Source organism: Apium graveolens, chromosome 7 (genome assembly GCF_009905375.1).
Source record: "Apium graveolens cultivar Ventura chromosome 7, ASM990537v1, whole genome shotgun sequence".
Lineage (NCBI taxonomy): Eukaryota > Viridiplantae > Streptophyta > Magnoliopsida > Apiales > Apiaceae > Apium > Apium graveolens.
Window position 1 is genome coordinate 81,506,071 of NC_133653.1, and position 21,829 is coordinate 81,527,899.

Consider the following 21,829-nt stretch of genomic DNA (forward strand, 5'->3'; position numbering starts at 1 on the left):
CGAGGAAGAAGCGATTAAACCCAACAGATCTTATAAGGTGCACTAGTACTAATTGTTAATAAGAAAATGGAAGTATGAGATTATGCGTCGACTAGCGAAAGCTTAACAAGTTTACTATCAAAAGAAAGTATCTGTTACCTTGACCCAATGATTTGTTTGATCAAACGAAGGAAGCAAAGTATTTTTATAAGACTGATTTAAGACTTGGTATTTCGCCAATTAAGGATTAAACCTATGGATGTATCAAAGAAAATTTTCAGAACCAAGTACTGTTTTCATATTGTCATTTGGATTAACCAATATACCAGTGATATTTGAACTTGATGGACATAATCTTTAAGGAATATCTGGAGAAGCTGTAGTTGTGATACTTAAAGTTAACGAAGGACCAGGAAAAGCATTTAAGGATGATTGGAAAGTTAGAAAAGGAAGAAGTTGTATGAAGCATAGTTTTTAGCATAAATAGGCAATGTGGAAAAGATCAAAAAGGGATTCAGTAGAAATTAAAGTTACTATGAATGAAAAGAAACCAGAAACACCAACAAAAGTCAGAAGTGTTATCATAAGCCGGTTACTATCGAAAATTTGTGCAAGATTTCTTGGAAGTTGCCATATCTTGGACGAAGCTAACCAGGAGAAGCAAGAAGTTTATATGAAGTAGAGAAGGATAAATAAAGTTTTACGGAGATAAGTGAAAGAATGGTTACAGCACCTGCTTTGTCATTTCGAGAGTATCAAGGAGTTATAGTAGTTATAGTGATGCTTCTCATAAGGGAGTAGGAGGTGTGCTGATGCAGCACAATAACGTTATTGTATATGCACCTTGACAACCGAAACCTTATGAGCAGAAGTATCTTATTCGTAATTGGGACTAACAGTAATAATATTTGTTTTGAAAGATTGGAAAACATGATATGAATGGAGAAATATGTAAGATGTATACAGACCATAAGAGTTTGAAGTATTTACGGTGAAAAGCGAATGTAGTGGCAAATGATAAGCAAAAAGGAGAGAACGAACATAGAGACTGCACCAGAAGAATTAACTATAGAATTCTGGAGGTTGGAATGGAAAGCTAAAGATCATAATCCAAAAAGGGACAAGGATGGATAGTATGAACTTTCAGTTGAAGTTGTGAAGGGAAAGATAAGATGTCAAGAGAAGATAACGGATCACGGAGTTAACAGTTAGTAAGAGGAAATTTATGCGCCCAGAAAAAAAAATCACGATATTCCCCGGTATTCTTCCAGCACTTGGATGCTACAAGCAGAAGAATTAAGAAATGAAATCCCGTAGGGAATTCAAAATATCGAGTATTAATCTATTGAAGAAATGCCAAGATATATAGAAATTTAAAGAAAAAGTAACCCTTATAAAGATTGATTACCTATGAGACCTAATCTAAGATGTGTGTTATACCTCAAGTATTAATTTAAGATCCAACCTGAGAATATATTAGAGATTACGATTAAAGTGAGTTAAGAGCATTGCAAGCTTTGGTGATATTATGTGAAATAACAAGTGTATTAGGTGACTATAAGGAATTAAGGATCATGATGTATAAGGAGTACTTAGATAAGCAAACTGTATTTATTGATAACATCCTCAGCTACTCAAAGAATAAGAAAGTCTGTGTGGAATGCCCAAGAATTTTTCTCCAAGGATCAGAAGGAAAGAAAATATGCGTTAAGTCTTCAAGAATGAAATTTTGACTAAGGTTAACAAAAGATTCTGAATTAATCCATTAACAACTACCTAAGCAAAGCTGTATGATAACAAATGCCTTATACAGAAAGAAAGGATTGGATGTAATTAAGACCATCGAGGAGTTAATAAACGAATAGAAGATGTTTAAATGTTTGAAAGCTAAAGTTGAAAATAAGCACCGCCTATCATCCTTAAACGGAGAATTAAAGTGAGGAAGCGATTCAGGAAAAACTAGATATGTGGAGAAGTTGAGTTTTAAGGAAAACTGGGATGATCAATTGTTATCAATTTCAGCTTTGAAATGCCACTTTACCAAGCTTCATGTGAACGCACGTGTAGGTCCCCATTTTCTTTATTGAGATAAAGTGGGAGAAAGAAGGTTGTCAAATTCTAAGTTAATTCAGTACACAAAGAACGTAGTGATATCGATTAAAGTAGCTCGGAGTAGACAAAGAAAGAAGACGAAATTGTATTGAGAGAAAGTATGAGTATAGAAATAAGACCAGTAGTGTTAGTAAAAGTGTCATCTTGAAAGAGATTGGATAAGTTTGAGTAGAAGGGACAAGCTAAGTCCTAAAATTAATGAACCATTCGAGGTATTGGTAAATATAGATAAATTAGTTCATAAATGATATGACCGTCACACCCGTGTGTACACCTAATGTATTTTACTTGTCAATGTTAAAGTGATAAGTATTGGGTTTGAATTAAGTAATTGATCAGGAGCCAATGGGGCTCTTGTCCAAGTTGTTCCGCATATAGTGATCAATCCAAATTCTTGAACGTCAAAGGCAAGTCCTTGGAAATGAGTGTATACCTATTATGAGTACATTTGAGATCCTCGAGTAGAAGAGTCTACTTGGAAATTAGAGTCAGATATGCTTGACAAATATCCTCACTTGTGTAATTAGACTAGATTCTGAGGACAGAATCTTTTTAAGGGGAAGGATATAACGACTCGTGTATTTTTGAATTATTTAATTATGTAATTATGAAAACTATTAAATAACTAAAATATGTGTATTGGTTCCAATCGCTATGTGTTGTTTTATTATGATCCCTGTGTGAATTAAGGTGTACCGGGTTGCTTGTATAATTAACTATTGAGTTGTATCGAATCGTTTTCAGTTTCAATAATGAACTTAGAGCAAATTTATTTGCATAAATAATTGGAATATCTCTAAAATTGTTTTTATGGTTTCATAATTCCAATAATTATTTTTAGGACTTTATAAAATTGAGAAATCAATATTTCAGTAACTATTTATTTTTAAATGATTTTCTGAGTATATTTAATGGTAAAATTCATATTTAATTATGGAAATCTTCAAAAATTATAAAAATTATATTTTTTTAAGTTCGTATTATTCGGAGAATTTTAAAATTATTTTGGGAATTTTCGGGATTAATTTCACCCGCGTGTTATTTCGTTAATTGTTAAAAATTGGGTACCAGTTGCGATTTAAAAATCGTTTAAAAATTTCGAAATTCATGTTTTTATAAACTTCGGGATATTTATAACATTTTAAGACTATTTTCGTAATTTTCAGAATTTGTTTTAAGAGCAGCTCGGTTCGTTAATTGTTAAATGCGGGTACAAGTTACGTTTCAAAAATACTTTAAAAATTATGAAAATTTTATTTTATTAGTTTCGGGATTTTTAGAAAATTTTAAGAATATTTTCGTAATTTTAGGAATTTGTTTTATGCCCACCTTGGTTCGATAAATTGCGAAATACGATATAGAAATTAAGCTCTCAGGTGAATATTTGTACTCGTGTTTCGTTTTTGTTAAGCCACAGATACGTGGCAGGTAATTGGTTAAGCAGAATAAAAATATATGCATATAAAACAAATGCAAAACGCAGACTCTTGGTTATCATCTCTCAATCCCCTCGCTCTCCATTCTCTCTCAATAATTCACCGTTTTCTTGATTCTCTGCAGACTCTCTCCCAGGAAATCTCTCTTCTTTTTCTTCTTTTCTTTCCCTCATTTTCCCTGCCGGTTTCTTCCATTTCCGGCGAGCTTGCTCCGCCGTCCGTTCTCCTGGGTTGATGTTGTGACTGTAATTGGGCTTACATGTATGTATATACTGTATGTATATATGTGTGTGTGGTTAGTTCGTTGGTTTTGTCGCCTCCTTTCGCCGCCCCTTTTGTTTGTCGTCGAAGGGTGTGGTGGCGTAAGGGGCTGTGTGGTGTGCATATCTGTTGCGTACTTGTTTCGCTTAATTCTTTCTGTTGTTTGTTCGATTTGATGAAGCGCACGCGCTTGTGTGTGTTTAATTCAGTCGATTGTATCTTATTTTTATTTCTGAAAATTTTGATCAAGTTGATCGATATGTGAGGCAAATAATTTAGTTAATTAATTGGTAGAATCCATGAGGAAACCCGAAATTTATCAGGTACCGACGTATTTTTACCGTCGTCGGCAATGAGCCTCGGCGAGCCGACGGTGGACGGTGATGATATAATTCTGAGTCCTAATATTTTAAAATAAATTAATTAATTCGTAAAATTATCTTTGAAACGAGAATTTGTTTTTACATTAAAGACGAGTACGTAATGTAGTTGACAAATTGTGATTGGATTGATTGTTGGGTTGAATTGGTGGATTGAAATTGTGCTTGTTGTGAATTTGATTGTGGCTGGTTTGACGTCGATTGATGTTTCGACGGGTAGTCCGCTAAACAAAGGAGACGCTACCCGATTTCCGGAAAATTTACCTACGCAAATACAGAAATGTATCTGATGAATATCGGGACGTTGAGTGACTATATATATGTGTGTGTTTTATACGAAACTAGATTATACGATGTGATGAAATATTTTTCTAAATCGATAACCCTAATTTCGTAAAATAAAGAATATAGGTATTTTCCGAAAACGAACACTGAACCGATTTTCGAGAACGTGAACCCTGTAATACGTGTATTATTATATGAAGTATGTTACGAGTCGGATTTTGTTAACGTTCGGGTAGATTGTTAGCGAGGATATGTCAAGCATAATTGAATGTCTAAGTTAGGATGTTTCGACCTTGTAGGTTCTAGTTGGAATGCCCGAGAATTGGAATTGGACAAAAGATAGTTGGTGGTGAGTCGAAAAGCTCAGTAAGGTCCCAATCAATGGATTTAAGTGTTGAGGTCGACTCCAGAGTGATATAGTGGTTGGACGTAAAAGCCTAAAAGGCAGAGTTGGCCCATAATTGATCAGTAATAGTTGTAAAGCCATGTAAGGCAAGTATTTCTGAACTTTTCTTCAAGATATATATATATATATATATATTACCAATGTTTTTGAACTGTTATATAACATCTAGCTATTATTCAAAATAACTCCTGTTTTATATTGCAAGAGCTTTAAACCATTTAACCTTGAACCCTGATTTTCTTGATCTTGAGCCGTAAGCCTTATTCTTTGTAAACCATCCTTTGTTGAGCCTCAGATAGCAAATCACACAAATATGATACTACTCCCCAAAGGTATAACTACCAAACACCAAACACTGAAAGAGAATGATTTGAAAACACAGAAACTTTTATGCTCCAAACATTCTTAATAATATCAAAGAACCATATCCTGAAAAATCATTATTGCTCTAATACCTGACCCTTGTACAAACTGAAAACCGTTTCTTATACATACCCTGATATACCCTTGAAATATCCATGAGTTTCCTTACATTTTTATGCAAATGTTTAACCATCATTGATTATGATCTTGTTTTATTGAAATCATATTGTTATCATATTGAACTGCTTTAGGATTGGATAGTTTTTATATATGTGTGGACCAGATTCGTGGTCAGACCATACCAATGGTCAAGTTAGGCCAATGTGTGCCTTGGATCCAGTAATTAGAGCAGTGTTGTGTGCTTTGCTCGGGGTTAGTGCGTGACTGATCAGCAGCCTAACCTTGGTTTTTAAAACTTAAAATGAATATCCAATTCTGATGATTAGTTAAAAAGAAACTTGATTCCTTTGAATCATATCATTTGATCATTGTTTAACCTCAGTTATTGTTATCATGACTTGCTGAGCTAGTTAACTCACCCTTGCGATTCTTTTATATATTTTACAGTTGAAAAGAATATGGATGATAGTGAAGTTCCTCAGTCCAAAGTGCGGGCTAAGGTTCCAGTCGAGTTAGATCGAGCTAGCAGAAGTTTCATGCGGTAAAGAGATAGTCAGATTGTACGAATGATTTTATTATCAATTGTAAGTTAAATTAGTTGGGATTTGGTACGATGTAATAAATTAAGGTTGTGGTTTGTTTTCATACTTTAACCTATTGCGATCCGTGGTTTTGTGAAGCAGGGTCATTACAAATAATATTTCTTATACAGGTTGATATATTATGTTTGTGTTGTGGACCCCACACTTCTGACCCGGGTTTGGAAGGCGCCACAATTAATCTCCTCAATCTATCTCTATAGATCTTGATCCCTAATACATAGGTGGCATCGCCTAAGTCTTTCATCGAGAAACTATTTCTCAACAAAGTCTTAACAGCCTATAGAGAAGGTGTGTCATTCCTTTTTTATTACATATCATCTGCATATAATACTAGGAATATCACATGGCTCCCACTAACATTCTTGCAAACACATGGTTCATCTTCGTTTTGAATAAAGCCAAATTTTTTGACTGTTTCTTCAAAATGAATATTCCATCTCCTTGAGTCCTGCTTCAATCTATAAATAGATAGAAGCAACTTACAGACCATCTTAGCAAACTTTGGATCGACAAAACCCTCAGGTTGTATCATATATACATCCTCTTCAATGCTCCCATATAAGAAAGCGATTTTGACATCCATTTGCCAAATATCATAGTCAAAGTAAGAAGCTATTGCTAGCAAAATCCTGATGGACTTGACCACAGTAACTGGTGAAAAAGTCTCATCATAATCTATACCATGAATTTTTTTAAACCTTTTGCCACTAGTTGTGCCTTATAGGTATGTTCTTTACCATCCATGTCAGTTTTCTTCTTGAAAACTCACTTGCACCCTATAGGTTTTACCCCTTCTAGTGGATCAACTAAAGTCAATACTTTATTTCAATACATGGATTACATATCGTATTTCATGGCCTCCAGGCATCTCTTGGAGTCTGGACTGTTCATAGAATGTTGGTATGTGAGAGGCTCATCTTTATCCGTAAGCATCACATCACCATCTTGAGTCAAGAGAAATCTATATTTTTTCTCGAGCTCATGGTGAATCCTATTAGATCTATGAATAACCCGTGTTTCCTGAAAAGAAGTACTTTCAATATTTTGATGTACATCCTGATCTTGTTCCAACTCTAGTTCAATGTTATCATGTGGTTCTCGATCTTCATCGAGATATATTATCCTCCCACTAGTTTTCTTAGAAAGTAGTTCTCCCTCAAGAAATACAGCGGTCCGCATATATCTAATTTTGGTCCAAGCTTGTCAGAAGCTAAATATTTCACAAACGCTTCACGTCCCCAAATTTTCATAAATGACATGCTATGACATCTATCAGTCCATATCTCATATGGAGTCCTTTGAACCGCTTTTGTTGGAACTTGGTCTAGTGTATATACAGCAGTTTCTAGAGCACAAGCCCGAAAACTGACTGGAACATCCGCTTGACTCAAGAAACTCTTAATTTGAGGCTTAAGTATTCTCCTCCACGATATAATCATAAAACTTTTATACTTTTCCCTTGTTTGTTTTTCTACTTCCGCCTTATAATCTTTGAACATTTCAAAAGAATCGGATTTGTTCTTCATAAGAACCACATATCCATATCTACTGAATCATCATTAAATGTTATGAAGTAGTGTAAGCCACCTATTGCCATCATACGTATTTGACCACATATATTATTATGTATAAGTCCTAATCGTTCGGTGGCCATTTCATCTTACCAGGTAAAAGAAGTTTTAGTCATTTTGCCAATGAGATAAAGTTCGCATCTTTCGTCTGATTCAAAATCAAACTTATCCAAGTATTTATTTATATGTAACTGAGGAAATGAGTTTCTCATTAATATGGCTTAACGACAATACTAGAGGTAATGTTTGATTTAAGTCATCTTAGAACATATATATTGTTAACAAATTGTGCAACATTATAAGCCTTATCATCAAAATAGAATAAACAACTGTTGTTTATTTAATTAAAATGAAAACCTTTCTTCTTCTGACAAGAAATTGATTTAATGTATCCATTAAAGGCAGGCACGTAATAACAATTTATCAAGTTCTCAATCTCGTCATATGGGCAAAATTAGGTATCAAGTTCCTTCAACTAAAGAAATAACTTTTGCTCTAATTATAACCCGATACCCGAAGCTTGATCATTGATGGTCTTCTTCTTTATATCTTCCAAACAAGCTCGAGAATTTAGCTTCCTATCATCCAGTTATTTCCAAAGAAGTGACAATCATCTCCTTTAGCAACACCACTATCAGGCTTCAAAAGTCCTTTGGGATTGGACTTTGGTTTGGCACCGACTAAGATCAAATCTTTACCTTGTCTGTCCACTTTCTTTTCCATTTGCATTGCATGTGTACACCATCAAAATGGACGTAATTCATTTATTTACCGTGTTATTTTCAGCATTTCTAAACATGCCTAACAAGTAAGTGAATGTTCTATCTCATTCCTTTTGTTCATAACAAACTAAGAATATAAGTTGTTCAAAGAGTACTTAATCAAATTAAACTGAGTCTCTAGATCAATCATGAAACCCAAAATATCAAGGTACGTATACCTATCATCTTTAGAACATGTGGTCCATCCGGATATCATTCTCCCATTAATACAAAATTATAGTGCCTTATTATCGTCAAATCTTTATGACGAGCCTATCCTTGAAACATCCTTTGAAGGTGCTCAATCATATCAGAAACATCACCATGCTCTTGTTGCTTTTAAAGCTCAGCACTCATATTTACAAGCATGAGACATGAAATATCAGTTGCATAATCAATTTGCTTCTGGTAAGCATTTTGTTCAGCACATGTGTCATTCGCAGCTAGAAGAAATAAGGGAGGGTTTGAGCGACATCCTTGAACCTGAGGACAATCCTCAAGTTCCCATATCAGCTGAGAAAATTATTTTATGTCAGCTTGTTCTTCCCAAGGACTATTACATAGAGAAGTTATTTGTGTTATTTGTCATTTGATATCTATAATATTAAAGTGCATAAAATGAATTAGTCTACAGATGATCATCAAACTATGTTCAAGTGATCATTCATATATATTCAAAATATATATCTCCCACTATTTTTATCAAATCAATAGCCCTGACTAGTAATTCAGAAAGAATATATTCTATATCCTTTCTAGTGAGCCAAGATCCATTTTCACCATGCGTTAGATCAACTTTGGCTTTTCTCCTAAAACATGATTATGTAGGTAAACAACATTTGTCAATTATATCAACTATATAACTCTTGGATAACTTGGTGGAAGAACATTTGTTCATATTTATCTAATAAATCTCGCCAAACTCTATGCCTCTAAGTTCACAATCCTATTGTGGTAACTTAACTAAGTCAAATCTAATAGTAAAAAAGTATCAATATACTTTAACGCATCTCCCACGATAAATGTGAGTACTCTACTTTGGCGAACCCACTCCTTTTCAATCTAGGGGTTAACGCATTGGACTCAATGGAAGGAATCTGATCAACTTAATATTAACTTTAGGGTTTTCACTACTAGAAAAAGTAGAATAGACATTGTTTCAAAGACATCGGTTTTGAGCAAGGGATGTCTTTTGTGTTTATAAACATCGGTGTTTTAGCCCAACTGATGTTAAAAGTCTATTTTAAAAAATTTAATCAGCGTGCCTTCCCCATTTCCCCCCTTACCCAAATAATTCATTCCCTCTTAAAGATTTCCCCCTTATTTTTTGCCTTAGAAAAATTCCCCCCTCTTTTCAACCAAATGTTCCGCTCTTTTAAGTTAAAAAAATTAAAAATCAAAATCAAAATCATAAAACATAAAACACAGATCGTAACATTAAAACAAAAGTCCCCTCTCTCGTCTCTCACTCTTCTGTGCTCTCATCCAAGAACACCCACCACTCTCTCAATATGTTATCTCTCTGTGTGGAATGTTGTCTCTCCCTTGTGTTGTCTTCTCTCTCTCTCTCTCTCTCTCTCTCTCTCTGTGGGCTCTTATCTCTCTCTCTTCTCTCATATCTCTCTGTGCTGTATGTTTAAAGATAAGTCGAAGTTCAAGTTGGAGTTCAAGTTTAAGTCGGGGTTCAAGTTGGGGTTCAAGTCTGAGTTGGAGGCTAAAGCTTGAATTAAGTAAGTTTTAAACCTTAATTTAGAATTGGGGGTTTCAATTTGAAAACCTATTTTTTTAATTTTTAATTAGTTGAGTGATTGTTCTTATTGTGCATAATACATTGAGCATGTTAATATAAGTTGTGCAATTTTTCTTCTTTTTATTCGTTTTCAGTAGTGTTCTACATTGGGTAATTTTTCAATATTTTAATTGTTTTTAATATTCTTGAGCATTGTTATGAATTTGTTTTTTGTTATGGATTTACAGGCTGTTAATTTATCTACAGATACACCTCGCTTGTGATTCCGACAAAAGGAGGTCCTTAATAGGAATATACTACCTCAATATGCTTCCTAGCCTCCCAACTAATGCCTTATTGAGTATATTTGTATGAGTTTACTACTGTGTTTCTTAGAGAGGTACAAGAAGGCCAGCTCTATTACCCCTAACACTCCTTCAGTTTCGGAAGCCAGTGTTCAGGTTTATATTATTAGCAACATAACAGGTTAAGAAGCCTGGAAACTACCAGATGCAAATGATTTATATTCAAAGCTAACAGATTTTCTTTTCTGGTTTAATTTGTATGTACTCTAGATGTTAATTTCCCTATGCAAAAAACACTACAGGAAATCAGGTTTAATTATGCAATCTGAGGAGTTATAACAAAACTTGGGCATTTACACATACTCTAGATAGCATCACTAGTTTTTTCTGGACAAAATGTTCTAAAAAGAAAAGGTTACCCTAATAAAAAGGAGAACCTCACAAAACCAGAAGTATCAACTGCATAAAATGCTGATGATAGTTTGAATTTGACAGGTTTTATTGGATTCGGAGGATTTAAGGTTGCTATTCTTCTTGGCAAGTGACCCCTTTCACTTTCTATAGAACACCCTCACACTCTACATAAAAGGTACACAGAGGTACTTCAAAATGGAACAAATTGATAAACCTTCCTCCAGCTATGATGAACCAGCGCCAATGTGGAAGCTGGTTCTTGTTTCAGCCATTGCTGCTGGTGTTCAATTTGGCTGGGCTCTGCAGCTCTCTCTACTCACACCCTACGTTCAGCTTCTCAAAATTCCCCACACTTGGTCTGCATATATTTGGCTATGTGTCCCTGTCTCTGGCATGTTAGTCCAGCCAATTATTGGTTACTACTCTGACCGTTGCATTGCTTCCTTTGGCCGTCGTTGTCCATTTATTCTAGCTGGTGCGTGTTGTGTTGCCATTTCTGTTGTATTGATTGGTTTTGCAGCCGATATTGGATATGTAGCTGGTGATGACCTGACAAGTAAGTTAAAGCCACGTGCCATTACAGTGTTTGTCGTCAGGTTTTGGGTACTGGATGTTGCTAACAACATGTTGCAGGGTCCATGGCCGGCCTTTCTTGCTGACTTAAGTGCCGGAGATACAAATCTCATGAGCAGGTCCAACACAGTCTTTTCATTTTTTATGGCTGTTGGTAATATCCTCGGGTATGCTGCTGGTTCCTATCAGAAGCTATACAAGATTCTCCCCTTTTCAAAAACTAAGGCGTGTGATGTATATTGTGCAAACCTCAAGACTTGTTTTATCATTGGTATAATATTACTCATGACCATTACCCTGGTAGCAATTTCTTTAGTAGAGGAGAAAAGAATGACACCTGAAGAAATTGAAGATGATGGTTCAAGTGGTAGTGTTCCATTTTTTGGTCAAATATTTGGTGCATTTATGGGATTGTCACATCCAATGGTGTTGTTACTAGTTGTGACATGTTTGAATTGGATTGCGTGGTTTCCATTTTTGTTGTTCGATATAGACTGGATGGGTAAAGAAGTGTATGGTGGAGTTCCAAATAAAGGCAAGGCCTATGATGCCGGAGTGCATGCAGGTTCATTGGGATTGATGCTTAACTCAATAGTCTTGGGACTTACATCTTTGGTCGTCGAGCTCTGCATACGTCGTGTTGGTGCTGTGAAATTGTTGTGGGGGTTCATCAACTTCATATTGGCGATAGGATTTGGTATGATACTAATTGTGAGCAAAGTTGCTGCTTCCCAACGCCCGTTTGGTCCTGATAGGGATGCTCTAACACCTTCTCCTGAAGTTAGGGCTGGTGCTCTTGCTATTTTTGCAGTACTGGGAATTCCTCTTGCGGTGAGTGCATAGTGTGGTTTGTGTTGGATTTTTAATCGCAGCGGAGGCATGGTAAAACACTTTTACACATATAAAATCCAAATAAAAGCATATAAATCGTGATTAAAACATATGAATCGATTACTAACCTTTAATAGCGATCCAAAAGCAACGATCGGATATCCTTAGCAGCTGCTCCTCAAACGTGAAGCACTCCACCGGTATCCACAAGAAAACAAAGTTAAGGAGGAGGAGGAGGTGGAGAGAATTAGGTTTTTCTAAAAATTTTGGGTTAGAATAAAAATAGGGTTTATAATAGTATATTTAGAGGCAAAATTTTCAGCTAAAATTTTCCCATAAAATATTATTATTATTAACCCATTTATTATTCTCATTAATAATTAAAACACCTTTTAATTATTAATCATTTTTCTAAACACTTTAGAAATAATTCTCTCTCTTGATTTAATTTCCAAAAATTAAATTCTTAATTAATAATATTAAGAACTTTTCTTAATTAATTTATAATCAATTAAATCTAATTTAATCAATTATTAAATTTGCCAATTAATTATTTATTTCATAAATAAATAATTATCAGCCATTATTAATTAATTCCTCCACCATTAAATCATTCTCTTTTTATGGTGTGACCCTGTAGGTTCAATATTAAGCCGGTAGTAGAAATAAATAATAATAAAATTATTTTATCATTATTTATTTAAATTCTCTAATTTATTAAATATGATTAATTAATTAATCATATTTATTCTACATCGTGAGAGATACTTCTCAGCATATCGCGACTATCCGGATAATACGAATTCACTGCTTAGAATACCAAGAACCTATTCAGTGAATAGTTACCGTACAATAAACTCCTTCTACCCTACAATGTCCTGATTAAATACAAGGCATGGATCTCGTGTCAAGTCTATCTAATTTAATCACTTGCTTACCATTTACTATGCTTAGTTCTATGCAAATTAGAAACTCCTTTCTAATTTCATTCACTCTGGCCAGAGATTCCTGAACTAGCATAAGTGGATCAGCCATGAACATTCGCTTCCTTCACTGGAAGGGGTAGATCCTTTATTGATCATACACTATCTTCGTGTACAAATTCCTATACCCAGTAGAGCCCTAATAATTGTCCCTGGAGACTAAGAACTAAACCAAAGCATAGTTCAGTGTACACAAGATGACTATGATGACCTCAAGTCTAAGGATATTTGTACAACTATCACTATGTGAACAACTGCTGATACGTGAGTGAACTCCATCAGTTGTTCAGCTATGCGAGTCATGTTCAGTGAACTTATTCTATAATAAGCACCTACATACTAGCTATAGTGTCACCACACAAATATCTATGAGAATAGACATCCTTCAAAATAAAGCAAGCATAGTATGTACCGATCTTTGCGGATTATTAATTACCAGTTAGTAATCCTATGACCAGGAACTATTTGAGTTTAGAGTTATCATCTTTTAGGTCTCACTATTATGATCTCATCATAATCCATAAAAGCTTTACTCTAAACTATGGTATATCTTATTTAAACACTTAAATAGATAGAGCCCGTAATAAAAACAAAACAAGTCTTTTATTAATATCAATGAAATCAAAACAGATTACATAAAACTTATTCCTAAATCCTAATACATGATTGGACTTAGGACATATTCCTTTCAATCTCCCACTTGTACTAAAGCCAATCACTCTGGTATCTAATACCCATCTAGTCTTTATGACGATCAAAGTGACTTTCATAAAGTAGCTTTGTGAGTGGGTCTGCTATGTTGTTATGTGTGTCAACTCTATTTCAATACAACACAAAAAATGTTATCGCGCTCCCACTAACCCTTTTGTAGACACATGGTTCATCTACGTTTTTCATAAAACCAAACTCTTTGATTGTCTCATCAAAACGGATGTTCCATCTACGAGAAGCTTGCTTTAAACCACATATGGTTCGCAGCAGCTTACACACTAGGTTTTCATTTCTCTTGGAAGGAAAACCATCTGGCTATTTGCCAGATCTCATAGTCGTAGTAAGCAGCATTCGCAAGCAAAATCCGAACTGATTATAACAGGGCTACAGGTAAAAGGTTTCATCAAAGTCAATCCATTGCCTTTGTTTGAATTCTTTTGCCACAAGCTTGGCCTTAAAGGTCTCCACCTGGCCATCTGCTCTAATCATTCTTTTGTATCTCGTATACATAGATTTCATTCCAGATTTCATGGCACTATGCCATTTCTCTGAGTCAACACTACTCATAGCCTCATTATAAGTCATAGGGTCGTCATCATCAATGATCGACAACCCATTTTCATTCTCAATGACAAGGCCATATTACCTCTCAGGTTGGTGAGACACTCTCCCTGACCTACGAATGGGCTATTCCACAGAAGGTTGTTCAGTCAGAATATATGTTTCCACTTGATCCGTAGTAGTTTGTGCTTCTTGAACTTCATCAAGTTCAATTTTGCTCCCACTGTTTCCTTCAAGGATAAACTCCTTTTCCAAGAAGGTAGCATGTCTGGAGACAAACACCCGATGATCGGTGTAAAAGTAATACCTTAAAGTCTCTTTAGGATATCCCACAAAACTACATTTTACGGATCGAGATTCCAGCTTATCTGGGTCAACTTTCTTGACATAAGCTGGACATCCCCAAATCTTAACGTATTTAAGACTCGGTTTCCTTTCTTTCCATATCTCATACGGAGTTTGAGGAACAGATTTGGAAGGCACCTTATTCAGTAAATATGCTGAGGTTTCCAATGCATAACCCCATAGGAATACTGGAAGATTTGCATAGCTCATCATGGACCGAACCATGTCTAACAGAGTTCGATTTCTCCTTTCAGATACCCCATTCAACTGTGGAGTATATGGAGGAGTCCACTGGGAGACTAAACCATTTTCTTTGAGATAATCTAGAAACTCTCCATTCAAGTATTCACCACCTCGATCTAATCGAAGAATTATAATACTATGTTTGGTTTGTTTCTCCACTTCATGTTTATATTCCTTGAACTTTTCAAAGGCTTCAGACTTGTGTTTCATCAAATACACATATCCGAATCTAGATCTATCATCTATGAAAGTAATGAAGTACGAAAATCCTCCCATGGCTTGCGTAGACATTGGTCCACATACATCTGTGTGTACCAATCCTAGCAAATCTGCAGCCCTCTCTCCATGTCCACTAAATGGAAATTTGGTCATTTTACCCAATAGACAAGACTCGCATGTTGGATATGATTCAAAATCAAAGGGGTCTAGTAACCCTTCCTTATTCAATGTCCGAAGTCTATTTTCACTAATATGACCTAGCCTATAGTGCCATAAATAGGTCAGATTTTCATCATCTCGTTTTCTTTTATTAGTTTGTTCAATCTGAAGTAAATCATGCTCTACGTCACATACATACAGACCATTATTTAAAATTCCACGTCCATAAAGAACATTATCTCTAAGGATAGAACATTCATTATTCTTAATAATAAATGAAAAACCATCCAAATCCAACATAGGGATAGAAACAATATTCCTCACAATAGAGGGAACGTAATAACAATTATTCAAAATAATAGTCTTGCCCGTAGGCATATGTAAACTAAATGATCCTACAGCTATGGCCGCAACCCTTGCTCCATTACCCATACGTAGAATCACCTTATCTTTTTCAAGATTCCTACTTCCCTTTAGTCCTCGCAACGAATTGCAAATATGAGAACCACAGGCGGTATCTAATACCCAAGTAGAAATTTGACCTAGTGACATATTAACTTCGATCATGAACATGCCTGAATCAGAAGCGGTAGTCTTACTACCCTTCCTCTTCTTCAATTCTGCAAGGTAAACCTTGCAGTTTCTCTTCCAGTGCCCTAACTTGTTACAGTGAAAGCATACAGCTTAATTAGGATCAGTCAACTTGTGAGCATCTAGTATGCTCCTGAGTGATAGTGCAGAAGACATAATGTATATAGTAAATCTGTAAATGATAAACACATAACAACACTTAGAAAATATTCAATTTCATTTCAAAACACTATATGAATCGGGTCTTTATTCATAAGTGGCTCCCACTAGTTTATCTAATTTATTCAACCCCCTACGTGAAAAATTAAGCATTCATAATGCTAGTGGGAATAGGGATCCTACATTCCATTACACAACCCCGGATGTAGCACGAACCACCATGTAATGTTCAATAGGCAGACAACTCTTGTCAATTACATCTTATGTTATTCCTTAATCAAACTTTAGCCTCTTGAATACTTGAGTCACGGCTGTGGCACGACAAACTCAATATTCTAAGTCAAGTCTAACCCAACATTCCGTACATTTGAATCAGTCTCCAACGGCCCACGGCTGTGGCACGTACCGACCTTTAGATTCTAATTCAACGTACACATCTCTATGTAATAGACAAGTATTTCTTATTTCGAAATCAAAGCCCTCGGCTGTAGCACGAACCGACGATGATTCAAAAATAAGAACTACTTTTCTATCATGTTGGAAGGCTATGACCGACACAAGCCCGTTGTATCATTGGCCAATTACTACTTGATATTATTTAATTTTACAGGGATTATATTACGTTACAATCATAATCATATTATAAAGAGATTCTTCCTTTTAAATTAAATATTTCAAATCAATAATCAATAATCAGATGATTCCCAGATCGGGTGGAGCATTGTCAAGAGGAGTCACTTAATAACCCTTTCTTACAGATAGAAATCTGTTGTTGACAGAATCATCCTTTCTCTCATATCGAAAATTCATATTCAATTACGTATTTCATAAACACAAGAATCTCATGATTGTATTCATAATATTATTATTTAGGTTATGAAACAATTTCACTATACTAGGTTGTCTAACAAACGCCTTATGTTCATTTAAGTTCACCTAAATCTATCATCGCATGATAAACTAAGCATATATCATATATATCAACATGAATAAACATCAAGGTAGGCATGTTACATCATCTAGAATATTGGTCTAAGCATTATACATCTCTATGTATCACATGAAGCATTTAAAAGCAATTCAAACAGTCAAAAACAGCTTTAAAACACTTCTGTTAGCTATAAATAGTTCGAAACAATTTCATAAAATATCATACAATATACCATTAGAAGCGTCTCGAAAAGACGAATCCAACGGCACCAAAATCGCCCAAATCTGAGCTACCACGCGCCCTCACGCGCCGAAACAAGGTTCCCCACGCGCCCCCACGCGCACACGCGCCTCACACGCCCTAACCCCTGTGCTGACGTCAGCATGACATCATCTGATGACGTCAGCATGACATCTGACCTTTGACCAGCGCGTGTCAGCCACGCGCCGCGCGTGGGCCAGGAGCGCGTGAACCCCACGCGCGCGTGGCAGTCGCGCGGTCCTCTCCTTTCTGCGATTCGCCGTCTGACATTCTTTTTCGAACAGCGTGCCGCCGTCCTTCTCTGTCTTCTTCTTTTTCCGTGCAGCAGTAACATCACAGCAGACTGCTCTCTTTAGCAGCCAACAAAACAACCATATATATATACTATATATACATATATTTACTTATTTAATTACGAATTTTAATTGCAACAACTTCAAAAATTCATAATAAAAAATCTATACATCATAAAATTATGAAAAAATACCCAGACGATCTACAACACTTGTAGAACCGAGATCAACATTCAAAATTATTCTGAGAAACGATTTCTCATCAGACAAAATTAATCCATGATAAAACTTGTAAAAATCATAATTAATTCATACAAGCACCTAAAATTCTGAAATTTTTACCACAGATCTATATGCATACAACCTATGCTCTGATACCATTGTTGGATTTTTAATCGCAGCGGAGCCATGGTAAAACACTTTTACACATATAAAATCCAAATAAAAGCATATAAATCGTGATTAAAACATAAGAATCGATTACCAACCTTTAATAGAGATCTAAAAGCAACGATCGGAGATCCTTAGCAGCTGCTCCTCAAATGTGAAGCACTCCACCGGTATCCACCAAGAAAACAATGTTAAGGAGGAGGAGGAGTTGGAGAGAATTAGGTTTTTCTAAAATTTTTGGGTTAGAATAAAAATAGGGTTTATAATAGTATATTTATAGGCAAAATTTTTAGCTAAAATTTTCCCATAAAATATTATTATTATTAACCCATTTATTATTCTCATTAATAATTAAAACACCTTTTAATTATTAATCCTTTTTCTAAACACTTTAGAAATAATTCTCTCTCTTGATTTAATTTCCAAAAATTAAATTCTTAATTAATAATATTAAGAACTTTTCTTAATTAATTTATAATCAATTAAATCTAATTTAATCAATTATTAAATTTGCCAATTAATTATTTATTTCATAAATAAATAATTATCAGCCATTATTAATTAATTCCTCCACCATTAAATCATTCTCTTTTTATGGTGTGACCCTGTAGGTTCAATATTAAGCCGGTAGTAGAAATAAATAATAATAAAACTATTTTATCATTATTTATATAAATTCTCTAATTTATTAAATAAGATTAATTAATTAATCATATTTATTCTACATCGTGAGGGATACTTCTCAGCATATCGCGACTATCCGGATAATACGAATTCACTGCTTAGAATACTAAGAACCTATTCAGTGAATAGTTACCGTACAATAAACTCCTTCTACCCTACAATGTCCCGATTAAATATAAGGCATGGATCTCGTGTCAAGCCTATCTAATTTAATCACTTGCTTACCATTACCTATGCTTAGTTCTATGCAAATTAGAAACTCCTTTCTAATTTCATTCACTCTGGCCAGAGATTCCTGAACTAGCATAAGTCGATCAGCCTTGAATATTCGTTTCCTTCACTGGAAGGGGTAGATCATTTATTGATCATACACTATCTTCGTGTATAAATTCCTATACCCAGTAGAGCCCTAATAATTGTCCCTGGAGACTAAGAACTAAACCAAAGCATAGTTCAGTGTACACAAGATGACTATGATGACCTCAAGTCTAAGGATACTTGTACAACTATCACTATGTGAACAACTGCTGACACGTGAGTGAACTCCATCAGTTGTTCAGCTGTGCGAGTCATGTTTAGTGAACTTATTCTAGAATAAGCACCTACATACTAGCTATAGTGTCACCACACAAATATCTATGAGAACAGACATCCTTCAAAATGAAGCAAGCATAGTATGTACCGATCTTTGCGGATTATTAATTACCAGTTAGTAATCCTATGACCAGGAACTATTTGAGTTTAGAGTTATCATCTTTTAGGTCTCACTATTATGATCTCATCATAATCCATAAAAGCTTTACTCTAAACTATGGTATATCTTATTTAAACACTTAAATAGATAGAGCCCATAATAAAAACAAAACAAGTCTTTTATTAATATCAATGATATCAAAACAGATTACATAAAATTTATTCCTAAATCCTAATACATGATTGGACTTAGGACATATTCCTTTCAGTTTGGTTATATGGAATTTAGGAGATCACATCAATATACGATATGCTAACAGCTACATTCTGGTTTCTTAATTATTCGATACAGGTAACCTATAACATTCCATTTGCTTTGGCATCCATATTTTCAGCTGGTTCTAAAGCAGGGCAAGGTAAAATTAGCTCTAAGCTTGTTTCAACACTTAAATGTGTAAATTGTAATTGTCTTTCGACTCTAATTAATGCAACATTTGATCTAAACTTGTTGAACATTCATTTACAGAACCTAAAAAACTTGTACCTTTTATTCTTTACAATTGCATGATACTAAATCTCGACCTGTATCCTATCTGATTCAGGGGACCCTATAAATTTGTGTTGATGCAGAAGACCCTGTATCTTACAGTGAGTCTGATTGACAGGTATTTGGCCATTGAACCTGGTTCGGAAAAAGCTCCAACTGGTTGGGATTACAGCTCTTCTTCTCGCCTGCAAGTATGAAGAAGTGGCAGTCCCGGTTGTTGAAGATCTTATTGTGATCTCTGACAGGGCATACAATAAAATAGAAGTCCTTGAAATGGTAATTTTAAAACTTGTTTTTGATTTATTTGCTCTGTATATTGAGTATGAGTGTTATCTTATACTTTATAAGAGAATATGTTTAAGTTGTTGCTTATTATGACTTAAAATGGTTGATTTTTGTTATAGGATGGAATCAGTGTTTTGAATTTTATTGCTCGAGCAAAGTCTTGCTCAAGAAACCCGTAATCCTGACCATAGGCTACTTGCGTCGGTAAACAATCATAGGCGTCAACTAGCAACTAGTCTTGAGACAGTAAAGTGGTAGGTGGATGTCATGCTTTTTTGGTGTTTTTCTTTGTTTCTGTTGTTTTAGGATAGTTATTTGTTACAGCTGTTTTAATAGCTTGAAGTATTCTACAACAAAATTAATCTTCTCAGGTCTATCAAAAACTTATTATCATCATACGGGACCAGAGGCTACAGGAGCTTTACTAAGGAGTGGGAAGATGCAGAAGAATAAGGGCGTTCCTCAAATGATATTTTACATGCTATTGTTGGTACCAAGTCAAATTATTTGTATAGACAGTAGTATAATATATGGATGGATATGTGTAGTACTTGATATTTGGATTAGATGAATATGTTGTACCGGATGTTTGAATATTGGTTGTTAGATTTATAGATAACTGGTATTATGCAGTAATTGGTTTTGGTAGTTCATTGGTTTTTGGAATCTATATTTTTAAAATGTGCATTAATAAAACAGGTACAAACATCATTACAATGGAAAATGATGTTTGTCAAAGCTTAATACATCAGTTGTAGTGGACCATTGACATCAGTAAAAACCGATGTTAAATACTACAGCAAAAAAAATTCTTAAAACAAAAAACTGATGTTATTAAGTATTATAGACATCAGTTTGTTACAAATAGACATCGGTTACCAATTAAGAACCGATGTCAAAGGTATTGTTAACATCGGTTTTTGATGAAAACTGTTGTTACTGGTACTAGTCACATTAGTTTATTGGTTAAATAGAAAGATATTGCTTAGCTCACATATATTTAAACTGATAAAAATATCATATTATGATGATATATGAAGATTAGATATACATGAGAAATTAAATATCAAGATATAGAAATCGGTTTTAAACAAAGGACTGATGTTATATGCTGTATTTAACATCAGTTTAAAACCTATGTTAATTGGGGGGTCTTTAACATCACCCACGAAGTCATCGGATTTTTGAATTCATAGACATCGGTTTTTAGCCGATGTCTGTTGACATTTTTCTAGTAGTGTTTGTTAATTTTAAAACGATCATGATCCCATCATAAAGAGATTCTCAATTTTTTCTTGAATAAAATGCTTCAAAACAATATTCGTCAATGGTTTAATTTCCAGGTAGTGAGGGAGTCACAACGGTCTCGCTTAAAACCCACAACCTTACAAGTTCAATGAACTCGCTTTTGACAAAATTGCCCTATATCGGAAATAAAGAAGATTGGTATTTTATTCTGTGTTTCATAAACACAAAAATCTCACAATCGCTTGTTCATTTTAAAAATCTTGAATCGTTACAGATTTTATCTTGTTTAGCATGCATGGCATGGGTGTTGTATCTAATGCATACATCTTTAATCTAATTAAACATGAATCACTAAATTACTCTACACATATATTCATCATATGAGCATATATATATAA

At 34.7% G+C, this 21,829-nt stretch overlaps 1 protein-coding gene across 1 annotated transcript; it reads left to right on the forward strand.

The window, feature by feature from the left end:
• The first annotated feature begins 10,825 nt into the window (after nucleotides 1–10,825).
• LOC141673792 (sucrose transport protein-like) lies at nucleotides 10,826–20,362 on the forward strand. The gene is made up of 5 exons (XM_074480532.1): nucleotides 10,826–12,128; nucleotides 19,704–19,767; nucleotides 19,878–19,935; nucleotides 20,017–20,089; nucleotides 20,303–20,362. The coding sequence occupies exons 1-5, from the start codon at nucleotides 10,920–10,922 to the stop codon at nucleotides 20,360–20,362; spliced, it is 1,464 nt and encodes a 487-aa protein (XP_074336633.1). The 5' UTR covers nucleotides 10,826–10,919.
• The last annotated feature ends 1,467 nt before the right edge of the window (nucleotides 20,363–21,829 follow it).

Bases quoted from the DNA above. Each gene is read 5' to 3' on its own strand.
- LOC141673792 (XM_074480532.1), top strand. From the start codon at position 10,920: ATGGAACAAATTGATAAACCTTCCTCCAGCTATGATGAACCAGCGCCA. The intron at 19,768-19,877 runs GTAAAATTAGCT...ATTCATTTACAG, and splicing joins TGGTTCTAAAGCAGGGCAAG to AACCTAAAAAACTTGTACCT. The intron at 19,936-20,016 runs GTATCCTATCTG...TCTGATTGACAG, and splicing joins ATGATACTAAATCTCGACCT to GTATTTGGCCATTGAACCTG.